This window comes from Haemaphysalis longicornis, unplaced genomic scaffold, assembly GCF_048455015.1.
Source record: "Haemaphysalis longicornis isolate Haplotype H1 unplaced genomic scaffold, Haemaphysalis longicornis Haplotype H1 scaffold_2, whole genome shotgun sequence".
Taxonomy (NCBI): domain Eukaryota; kingdom Metazoa; phylum Arthropoda; class Arachnida; order Ixodida; family Ixodidae; genus Haemaphysalis; species Haemaphysalis longicornis.
In genome coordinates this window covers 12376461-12388491 of record NW_027526295.1, presented here as the reverse complement: position 1 = coordinate 12388491, position 12031 = coordinate 12376461, and the positions used below count along the sequence as shown (strand labels likewise).

The following is a 12031-nucleotide window of genomic DNA, read 5'->3' as shown; positions in this document are numbered from 1 at the left end:
TTTCTGGTTTCATTAACGACATTCACTCACCCGCGGAAGCTGGGCTTCAAATCGACCTAATATTCACATTTTCCAAACCTTTCTTCCGGGTACCTCCCCACAGATTACTAATCAAGCTTACACAACTCAATATCCATGGGTTGCAGGTGTTAAAGATTTGTGTCATCAAGGGTTCAATTCACATTTGCTAATAACCTTAATTCTTCTTTTGGTCAAGTACACAACTGGTGTTCCGCAAGGCAGTGTCATGGGCCCTTTAATGTTTTGTAATTTTTATCATAGACTTACCAAATTGCGTTTCTTCGAGGATCAGGCTGTTTGCCAAAGACGGTGTCATTTATCGTACAATAACCTCCTTTACTCACCAACTGGCCCTCCAAACTGACCTTGACTCAATATCAACTTGGTGTTCACATGGTTAATGTCGCTGAATATTTCTAAAAGTAAACTTATGTCCTTTACAAACCACACATCTTGCATTCAAACTTCCTATTCCTTAAATAAGACAACTCTTGAGCTAGCAGACACTTACAGGTACCTGTGACTTAACCAGCACTGTGACCTGATATGAAATCATCATATCAACATGATTCTTGCATCCGCGAACCGCTCTTTGGGTTCCATCAAACACATGCCCATAAAACCTCCCCAAACTTGCATGCACAACAGTCCTGAGACCTAAAATTGAATGCGCATCCGCCATTTGGAACCCTGACAAAGCATGCTTAGTTGACCAAATTGAGTCCCTTCAAAATTGTGCCTTTCGTTTCATCTTACCGATTATTCACGTCATACCAGCGTCACGGCTCTCAAACGTCGCGCATCTTCACCTATCCTATCACATCGGCGTAAACTGTCACGTTTATCATTGTTTAATGAACTGCACCATCACCCTTAACTTCGTCCTAATTTCTTTTCTTTGCCACCAACCATCTTTCTCCGGCGGGACCATGCATTAAAAATGACACGTGTGAAATGCTACACTTCTAAATATTCCCAATCCTTGATACATAGCACAGTTGTGGATTGGAATGCCCGACCATTTCACACTTTAACTGTAACCGATCCGACCAAATTCCAAGAACTTTTACACACTTACTTTATCTGTTGACTTTACTAAAAAGTACTTTTGTAGGTTTGTTTAAGAGTCCTTTCCATATTTTCTTGTTTGTTTTCCTTCTTTCTTGCATTCTTTTTCTTTTTTCCCTCGCACCCGCTTGCATTTATTTGTTTGCCTATTAACGTGCTGTTAGTACTGTCTGCGTTGTTCGTTTTCAATGTGTCCCCCCCTACCGTATTACCCTCCTAGTGAGAGCCTTTAGGGGTATTTTTTTTTATTTATTTATTTATTTATTTATTTATTTATTTATTTATTTATTTATTTATTTATTTATTTATTTATTTATTTATTTATTTATTTATTTATTTATTTATTTATTTATTTATTTATTTATTTATTTATTTATTTATTTATTTATTTATTTATTTATTTATTTATTTATTTATTTATTTATTTATTTATTTATTTATTTATTTATTTATTTATTTATTTATTTATTTATTTATTTATTTATTTATTTATTTATTTATTTATTTATTTATTTATTTATTTATTTATTTATTTATTTATTTATTTATTTATTTATTTATTTATTTATTTATTTATTTATTTATTTATTTATTTATTTATTTATTTATTTATTTATTTATTTATTTATTTATTTATTTATTTATTTATTTATTTATTTATTTATTTACCTTAAAAGCCTAGAGGGCATTACATAAGGGGGCATACAAAAAACGGGTACAACATTGTCAACTATACATTTGGTGAGGGAACTGTAATAAACTGGTGAGTCAAAACATCATGTAATAAACTTGAAAAGAAGCGAGCACGCATTGTCAACGCGCATAATACACCTTACACGAAAAGAATCGCTACATATCTTCACCGGCTTCTAAATAAGAAAATAAAGCAGATTTGAAACGCGATCAATCAGTGAGGGAGACAATGGATGAAGGTAGGTCATTCCATTCGTTTATACATAAAGAAAGAGGTGACAACTGGTATTTCTTAGTGCGCAAAAATATTGGTTTAATCTCATGCGCATGGTCGATTCGAGCAGATACGTAAAGAGCAGGGTGAATGAAGCTTCGGGAAAAAGTTGTCACTAAGAGTGAAAAAAGGAAAGGCGAGACAACTTTCTGCGCATGGCAAGAGAAGGAAGGTTCAAATTATCCTTTAGTAATCAGACGCTTTGATAACTAGAGTAACAAGAACAGATGAACCTGGCTGCTTTATTTTGTACTAATTCCATCATCTGAACTCTGTACTCCCCTTGTAACGCATCTAACGAATTTATCAGCCTAACGCTCGACTTTATCCTTATACAGGTCGTCACTGAACCTACCCGTGGAAGCAACATTTTAGACCTAGAAATAACCAGAGCTCCTGAAACTGTCGCAGAAGTTCTACACCATGAAGAGTTCAGTGACCACAGACTTCTTGAAATAACTCTTAAATTTTCTTCGACTTTCGCGGGTAAAACTACCAAAAAAATTAGAGATTACAATAAAGCTAACTACGCAGAAATAAACAATAAACTCGAAATATTCTTCGATCAGGTATTCCTGCCCTCTTTTCATAACCGTTCCGTGCAGGAGAACTGGGTACTTTTTCGTGAACAGATGATAACCGTGACTAACCAGTACGTTCTCTTGATTTCCATTTCTAATGACAAAACTAACCCCTGGTTCACTAAATCACTCAGCCATCTTAGAAATAGGAAAAAACGTCTGTACCAAAAAGCTAAACGCCTCCGCCCACTCACGTCTTGGAACACTTACAAGCAATGTTTGGTGGAGTACTGCTTTGCAATACGCTCTGCCAAATCTAAGTATTTTTGAAAAGACCTCGGTTCTCTTCTAGAAAGTAATCCAAAAATGTTCTGGAGGGAGATATCTTGTCATCGTGACACCAACCGTATAATTCTATATGATGATAACCAAGAACCTCTTCCAAACAATCAATGCTCCTCTGCCTTTAATACCTTTCACACTTCCATATTCACTCAGGAAGATCAATCCACTCTTCCTGACGTGCTGGAGTACGACTACCAATACATGCAGCCCTTCGAAATTACCATCGAAGGTATTGCATGCCTCATAAATAAGTTGAAGGTGTCCAGCTAGGCCGGCGTTAATGATATCAATTCCAAAATACTAAAAAATACCATTCCCATTACAAGTAAAATATTGTGCCTCATTTTTCAGCAATCATTAGCGTCTGGCAAATTACCAGATGGCTGGGGAAATTGCCAAAGTGATACCTATTTTTAAATGTGGAGACAAACATTTGCCGCAAAATTACCGCCCCATTTCACTTACATCCATTTGTTGCAAACATCTGGAGCACATCAGCGCCTCCGATATATTCAACCACCTTGAAACAAACCATTTCTTTTCTCCTAATCAGCATGGGTTTAGGAAGGGTTAGTCATGCGAAACGCAATTACTTGAATTCACAACTGGCCGTCACACTAATATGAATAACAATCTACAGACAGACTGCATTTTTTTAGACTTTTCAAAAGCTTTTGACCGCGTACCTCATTGCCGCCTAATTTCCAAATTATCTGCTATCCAATTAGATACGCTAACCTTATCATGGATTTGGAATTTTCTATCACTCCGTGAACAATTCACTGTCATCAATAACGACTCGTCACCTGTTTCTTATGTAACCTCTGGGGTGCCGCAGGGCAGCGTCCTTGCTCCACTTCTGTTTCTCATCTATATTAATGACTTGGCAAAGGGCCTAACATCCTGCATACGCATATTTGCCGATGATTGCATAATATACCAATCTATAAAAACGTTGATGACTATTATATCTTACAGAAAAAACCTTGACCTAGCTATCAAATGGTGTGATGCATGGCAAATGACGTTAAACGCATCCAAATGTAAAACAATCCCCCTTAGTCGTCTGCATGACCCGTCTGAGTTCTCTTACCGCATAAACAATGAAGTGCTTGCGCAGGTGTCCACCTACAAATACCTCGGAGTTCATCTCACCCATAACCTTTCATGGGCCACTCACATCACTAACATCTGCGCCAGTGCCTCAAGATCATTAGGATACCTACGCCGTCACCTACATTCTACTCCGTCTAACATCCGCAAATTAGCCTACGAAACATTTGTCCGCCCCGAAGTTGAATTCGCCTCTGCAGTCTGGTCACCTCACCCCAACTACCTTATAAATATGGTCGAAGCAATTCAAAACACGGCTGTCCGTTTTATTTCCCGCAATTATGATTACGGCTCCAGTGTAACAAAACTTAAAAAGGATCATTCACTTCAACTCTTAGTCACTCGCCGCAACATCGCTCTCTTATGCCTCTTTCACAAATACGTACACACCAGTAAAATAACTAGGCTACCATTCTACGATCCCCCTACTTATCAAATAGATTGTACAACCGATTTACTTTCTCGCGTATCTATGGAAAAACAAATTCTTTTAACGCATCCGCATTGCCCAGTGCAATCAGGTTATGGAATGCCCTTCCTGATAACATAGCATCTGACACTAACCTCGATTCGTTCCGTCGTAAGTTACTCTTACATCTATCTTGATAGTCTCATAATTCAATAGTCTGTTTTTGTTTTTCTATATGTCTGGCACGTGCAGTACGCCGTGAATTTCTAAAAACCATGTTTTGCGCTTCGTTTTTTTGTTGTTGATTGAATTCAAATCTTGTATTGTCAACATGCTTTTGCTCGAAAATTATGGTACCTATCCTCTTGACATCCTTACCTTTTTGCAAAAAGTTTTAGCCATTTTGATTACGCATCCTGTAGACTGCATTCTACTTTGTTTTGATGCGATGTGCTGACTTATGCATTCTGTTTTGCTACACTGTTTCTTTGTGCATTCTACTTTGTTTTTGAAGCGATATGCTGGTTTATGTATTTTATTTCGCGGCACTGTTTCCTTGTTGTTGGTCATTTTTACGCATTACTCCTGTATATTCGAGACAAACGTGTACTTTTTCTTTTTCTGCCCCCCTTTCTCAACGCCCTACACAATGGGCCTGTAAGGTACTCGTAAATAAATAAATATCAGTCAATATGAGGGTGCCAGATAGTTGACGCGTACTCCAAGGAAGGCCTGATCAAAGTTTTATATGCCTGACGTTTAGTGTCCGCTTTTGCGCACTTAAGACTATGCTTCAGGAGACCGAGTGTTAAAGAATTTATTAGTAATGTACTGAACATGACTGTTCCATGTTAAATCGCAGCTTAAAAATGCCAAGGTATTTTATTTGTGACGCAGTCTCAACTATGGTGTCATAATTGCATATGTGAGAGGAGGGATGGTTGTACCGGAAGAAAATCTGATGTGTTTGGTTTTGCCATTGTTAATTTCCATTTGCCACAATCGGCACTACTCCGCGAGTTTCATTAAGTGTGACTGTAGGGTAGAAACGTCGGTTGGTTCGGTTATTTCCCTATATACGACACAGTCGCCTGCGAATAGACGTATTGAAGAGGCAATGTTAGATCCGATGTCATTAATAAACCAAAAATAATACAGGGCCAAGTACAGATCCCTGAGGAACACCTGATTTGATCGGGCTTTTTCTGGAAATTATATTGTTGAATTTTACTGATTGGTGTCGGTTGCATAGGAACCAAGGAATCCATTGTGTCGTTTTTTAGTCAAGCTGAAGGTTACGGACTTTGGCTAATAAACGTTTGTGTTGTACGTGATCGAATGCCTTAGAAAGATCTATAAAGATTGCATCAGTAGGAACAGAGTTATGCATGAATTTATGGAGGTCAGTTAACAGTTCAAACAGTTGGGTATTGCAGGAGTGCTTGTTGCGAAAACCATGTTGGTTCTCGATGAGTAAATTGTTTCGGTTTGCGTGCGCTATAATGTGTGAGTGAAGAATATGCTCTAGTAGCTTGCAAGAAATGCACGTTAACGAGATAGGCCGGTAATTGTTAGGAGAGGACTTTTCGCCAGATTTGAACAGAGGTTTAACATGAGCCACAAAGGAATGACGAACCGGTGAGGGCGCACTACCACGTCGGACCACAGGGCTGGGGACACGTCGTCGTCGTTGTAAGGTCAAACGTCGTCGTAGGATCGGCTCATCACGGGCTGGGGACACGGGGCCGGGGGACGTCGACGAGTTCTTGTAGCGGTGGGGCTGGGGCTGCCCGACGCGGTTCACGCACCCTCGATGATTCCAGTGATGCCAATGAGGGGCGAAGCTGGGCCCAGGACGGGGATGACGACCCGCACTCTCTACCAAATGTAACGTGGCGGCAGAGCCAATGACTCGAACGATGGTTGAAGGATGAGGAACGATCTATTTACAGAATTTACAATGCGGCCGTGACCAGTGGTCATCTTTTTCTATTAAAGGTTGTCTCTCTCTCATAACAGCGCGCGCTGCGAGCCAGCCACTTCTTCGTCATCGTCGTCGTCTTCTGTGATGAGCCACGATGGGGCATTGGCCGCCTAGGTGTCCCGTGACAATATTTCCAATCCTCCAGTACACAGCCCGTATCAAGCGATTGCTGAAAGATGAGTGTCAGTAGGTATGCTGATTTTTGGCAGGTTAATTTGATAAGTTTGGCGCTAATCCCATCAGGCCCCGTGCTTGTTTTGCAAGGAAGACGTCCTAAAACAAGCGCAACCCCATTTTCGGTTACGGTAATTGCAAGAAAAGGTGGAGAATGTTAGGCTGGGCCGGCATCGGAAAATTTAGTGGAAGTTCGTCCGCCAATACTCATGCAAAATGATTATTGAAGTGTTCGGCGCTTTCATCCATTTATAAGATGTCGTCTTTATTGTTCACTAGTGCTGAATCTGTAGGACTTTCTCTGGGATTGACCACACGCCAGAATTTTTTGACATCGGATTTAAGAAGGTTGGGTAGAGTGCAGTTGAAATATTTGTCCTTGGCCTCTTTTATGGAAGTTTCGGATTCCTTTGATATATTTTTATAACTAAGCCAGTCCTCCAGTGAATTTGTTCGCGTAGCCTTTTTGAATGCACGTTTTTTCCTGTTTAAACATCTTTTTACATCTCGTGTGAACCAGGGATCATTATATTTAGAGCTGGGGGCTAATTTTGGGACGCAGCATTCTTCTATTTGTTTCAGAGTGTCACGAAATAGGTGTCAGTTTTCATTTGTTGTGCCAAATCAGATTTCCAAATCGGATTTCCAAAATCAGATTCGAATCTGTGTATAAATTCTTCAAACATCCTATCCATCCTCTCGGTGTCAGCGCATGCATAGTTCAACAAGTGTTTGACAACCTTAGCACATCCGACGCGTGGTATGTAAAGGGAACAGTGAACGACCCTGTGATCGCTAATCTTTTCGATAACGCGGGTGAGGGGATTCCCAGGATGGGTAGTGAAAAGCAGGTCTAAAATAATAACTCCCCGAGTGGGTTAATTCACCGACTAACTGGGTCAAATGGTGTACATGTGCCAAATGAAGAAAACGCAAGCAATCGTGGCGATGGGAACTGTTACTGGGGACGAATGAGGCCGGCCATTTGATGCTGGGGTAGTTAAAGTTGCCACCTAAAATCAGTACAGCATTTGGATAGTATTCAGATATATACTCGAGGGAATCATTTAACAAGTCTATAAACTCAGGACCGCTGTCGGGTGGACGGTAGCACGCGCCAATAATGAAAGTGATATGGACTGACAACGCAGTAACCCAAATAATTTCGAGGGGTGTTTCATAAACGATAGCCGAGGGTTGGAATTCTTTTTTAACTACTATAATAACTCCTCCTTCTCTAGATACTGCTCTGTCCTTGCGAAAAACGGCGAACTGTGTAGGTAAGTTAAGTTCACTGTTTGAAATTTCGTCGCAGAGCCACGTTTCCAAACCAATGATTATGCCAGATAACTGCTTTTAGGTTATCGAGCTTGCTGAAGATGCTTCGGAAATTGGCTAACAACACTGATACATCAGATCTAGCGGTTGATTTTCGATTAAGTGAAACCGTTTCTCAATCTGCGGAAGTAGGTTGTAACGTGGGCACGTGTACAATAGCGCCTTGTGGGTCTGTTACATCCGTTAAGAAATCGTGGTTAGTGGTTACCTTGACAATACTGTCGGTGCCTGAGTCATATCAAAACATGCGATCCCAAATGTAAAGGTAGTTTAAGCGCAGTGAAAAGCGTTCGTTTCCTTAACGGTTTTCTTTAGCAAAGTCCCTCAATTTTTTCCGCTCTATTTCCACTTTACGCAAGAGGAGGAGGAGGAGGAATTCCTTTAATCAATGAAGATAAGTCAGCCTGGCAGCGAGCTTGGCTTGCTACTCCACATGAACATGAGATGTGCGAAAGTGAAGGGAAACGAAAACACAAAAACTCACGCAGGCCGATGCGGAGTACCACAGGCTCCGCGCGGTGCGTCGCAGGGCTGAAAGGCGTGCTCGCAAAACACGAACATCTGAAGATATGCAAGCCGCTAGACGAGCACAGAGGCACGTACAGCGACATATGAAGAAACTGGCTAAGCGGGAATGGCAGTCGTTCTGCTCAAAATTAGACCCCCGAAAACCTCTTACGAGAATTTGGAGCTTAGTACGCAGCCTACATGCACCACCTACTGCTCTGCATCCTTTCCTCTGTATCGCTTTGCGACAGAACCGCCGTGATCTAGACGTCGCTGAAGATTTCTGCGCCAAGGTCACAGCCTTCTCGGCTCCAGTCTTACCTGCCAGATTGACCGATGTCTCTCCGCCCTCTGCAAGTGTAACCGTCATGGACAAGCCATTTACAATGGCAGAACTATTTTCTGCCTTGTCTTCCGTAAACAAGGCCTCTGCACCGGGCCCAGATGGCATAAGCTATGCAGCTTTGTCACACCTTGGAGACAAAGCTAAGCGCTTCCTTCTCGGCACATACAACCACAGCTGGGAAAAGGGCCGCCTAGAACCGGGCTGGAAGCGCGGTCGCCTTGTTCCCGTGCTCAAACCCGGCAAAATACCTACGGAAATTGAGTCTTACCGCCCCATTGCACTCCTGAGCTGCGTGGGGAAGCTGATGGAGAAGATGGTCCTTGCTCGCCTAGACTGGGACTTGACAGAGCGGAACGTGTATGCCCCACAGATGACTGGATTCAGACAGTCCCGCAGCAGCATCGACAACGTGCTTGCCCTTGTCAATGACGTTAAGAGTGCGAAAGCCCAGCGTCGCATCACTCTAGCAGTGTTCATTGACATTAAAGCAGCCTTTGACTGTGTGGCACATGAGGCAATAAGATCTGCATTGGAGTCGGTAGGCATCGGAGGTCGCATGTATGCGTGGATATCCGATTATCTGTCTGACAGATCCGTCGTTATGTCCACGAAAGACGGCGAAACAGCCCCTCACAATGTCACGCGAGGTGTGCCACAGGGCGGCATTTTAAGCCCAACCCTCTTTAATATCAGCCTCATTGGAATTGAGAAGTGCGCGCCACACACTGTCGAAATATCGCTCTATGCTGACGATATCTGCATCTGGAGCTCTGGCCGCAACAGGCGAGTTTTACAAGCTCGCCTTCAAAAAGCCATCAATTCTATAGCGGACTTTTTGACGAGACGTGGCCTCGAAATCTCGGCTAGGAAATGTGCGGCAATAGCCTTCACCAGGCGTGATGTCTCCCGCTATCATCTTTCAGCGGCAGGGGTCCCCATACCCTTTGTGGACTCACACCGATTCCTGGGCGTAACACTTGACAGGTCGATGACGTGGTCCCCCCACGTTCGTCTCCTGAAGGAGAAACTGGGCTCCTTTGCTCAGGTGCTACGCATGCTGACCAGCGGCTCAGGAGGTTGTTCTGCTGGGCCCCTCCTACGTCTCTACACGGCACTCTGTGAAGGACTGCTCCGATACAGCCTCCCAGTACTCGGCCCTTTTTCCAAGACCAACACAAGGCTGTTAGAAAGTATGCAGGCCCGAGCTCTGCGGTTTTGCCTGGGTCTTCCGAAGACAACTTCTACGCTGGGGACCATACGAGAGTCTAGGCGCTTCTTACCCAGTGTACTGGTGAAAGAGGAGCAGCTTCGCCTACATCTGCGGCTGGCGACTAGGGCCCATGGACATCCGCTGAGTTACGCAAGAAATCTTCACCTATCCAAACTTTCGGGTACTCGAGGTTCTTCAGTTTGGGGGCATTGTGCAAAATGTCGGTTTTGGACTTGAAGTTAAGGAACTTAACAATAATGGGTCTATCAAAGTCTACCGCTTACCTAACCGATGAACCTAAGCGATGATTTTTGAATAAATAAAAAAAAATTCACGGAGTCGAGAATATGGCACAATACCTTAAAATTCCTTCACAATGTCAACGCCACCGTTAATAATTTTCGCATCTACGAGTGATCAGGTATTTTGACGCTGTAATGTTGTTATAAGCCCAAATTCAAAGTCATGAAAACGAGGACATGAACTGCATTTATGTCATATCCAAGATACTGTAATAGAACAACCGCTAAATCATGAGAATAACTTTAGTGAGAGACTGCTAGTATTGGCGACTCTAGCAACACTTATAAACGTGGCTAACTGATATCAATACCTCACGAAATACGGGTTTATAAAAGGTAGGAGTACTGAAGCAATTATATTACTGCAATATCAGCAGACATTCGCATCATAAGCCACGAAAACGAAAACCCACCCAAAAATTGCAACTTGCAAAGTTACTCATAAGTGACCAGAATAACCGGCAACATTTGATCAATTGATTACGGTGTTTAACGCGCCGACGCTTCACAGGCGATGAGGCGCACCTTAGTCAAGGGCTTCGGATTAATTTTGACCACCTAGGGATCACTAACATCCGCCGAAGTCTCGAAAACACGGGCGTGTTCGTTGTTCGCCTCCATCAGGAAACCGGCCGCCATGGCTGGGAATCGAACCCGCATCCTCCAGCCACTCCGAGTGAAACGCATATAGACCGACTGGCCCAAATTTTCGCGTCTATACAGCACAAGAAACGCAATCGTGTTTAAAAAGCGCTGACTGCGCTAGAAATAGCAGCCAATATAAAACAATGTAAAACAAAGGTAGAAATACAAAGACGTTAGAGATAGGAAGTGGTGCCAAACACAAAACAAATCGTACATTTACGTCGAAAACGGCGTTCGGCTCGTTTACATTCCAGCCCGGTCGGCTGAAAATAATAGGCTGCGAACAGGATTCAACTAAGAATGCTACACACTGTATGACAATTCGGCGATAGGAATTGTGGGGTCCAATGCTTTCGTCTGCTGTTTTCTGACATAGAAACAATGGTCACGCCCTGGGTCCTAATACTGGCCATAATACTTACCACGAACTTCCTAATTACTACTTCGCATCAGCGAAGACCCACGACCCAGTGTTTATATTTCCAACTTCAGTAGCAAAGCGGCAGTTCGGTGATTTGCGGAACTTCCAATCTGGCAAAAACATTTTGTATGCGAGATATGTGCTAGGCCACAGATGAGCCATGAAACCAGCGAACAGCACATGGGCGAAATAACCATACCTCAAAATGACAGCCTATATAATAAGCGACTGACAGCAGACGAAATCAAGAAAAGAAAAAAGGGACCTACAGCCAGATGAAGCAGTTGACGAGATATGCGAGAGATATGGCCACCTGCACGTGCTGCCAGTCCCGGAGGAGCCACCCGATTCCAGTAAGGGTCAGGAGGCCTGTAGTCCAGCCACTGCTCGCGATCATCGCCGCAACTGCCCGGTAGCGTGCGGATACCACCTCCATTACTTGCAAAAAAAAAAAAACCGGAGGAAAAAGGGCCGGTGGGGCATTTCGCAGAAAATATGGGAGTACACTCTTCGGAAAGTTCAGGTAACAAAAGTCGAGGTAAAGCTCTGCGGAAGATTTAACATATCAGGGAAGGGGAGCGGAAGCTCGACAAATGTAGGCTTAAGACCACTGAAAGTTGCTCGCTCATTCCCAAATGCAGGAAATGGGCAACCAGGGAT

The 12031-nt window shown here is 42.8% G+C and overlaps 1 protein-coding gene across 4 annotated transcripts in view; it reads right to left on the bottom strand.

Moving 5' to 3' along the window:
• LOC144168754 (organic cation transporter protein-like) overlaps positions 1-12031 on the bottom strand; it is a 184926-nt gene that overhangs the window by 64075 nt on the left and 108820 nt on the right. For 3 of the 4 annotated variants that reach the window (XM_077697713.1, XM_077697715.1, XM_077697714.1), the window contains exon 6: positions 11641-11809. The exons of the other annotated variant lie outside the window; for it this stretch is intronic. In XM_077697713.1, the coding sequence (XP_077553839.1) occupies positions 11641-11809 (169 nt within the window). The remainder of the gene's footprint in view (positions 1-11640; positions 11810-12031) is intronic. 4 annotated transcript variants of the gene reach the window in all.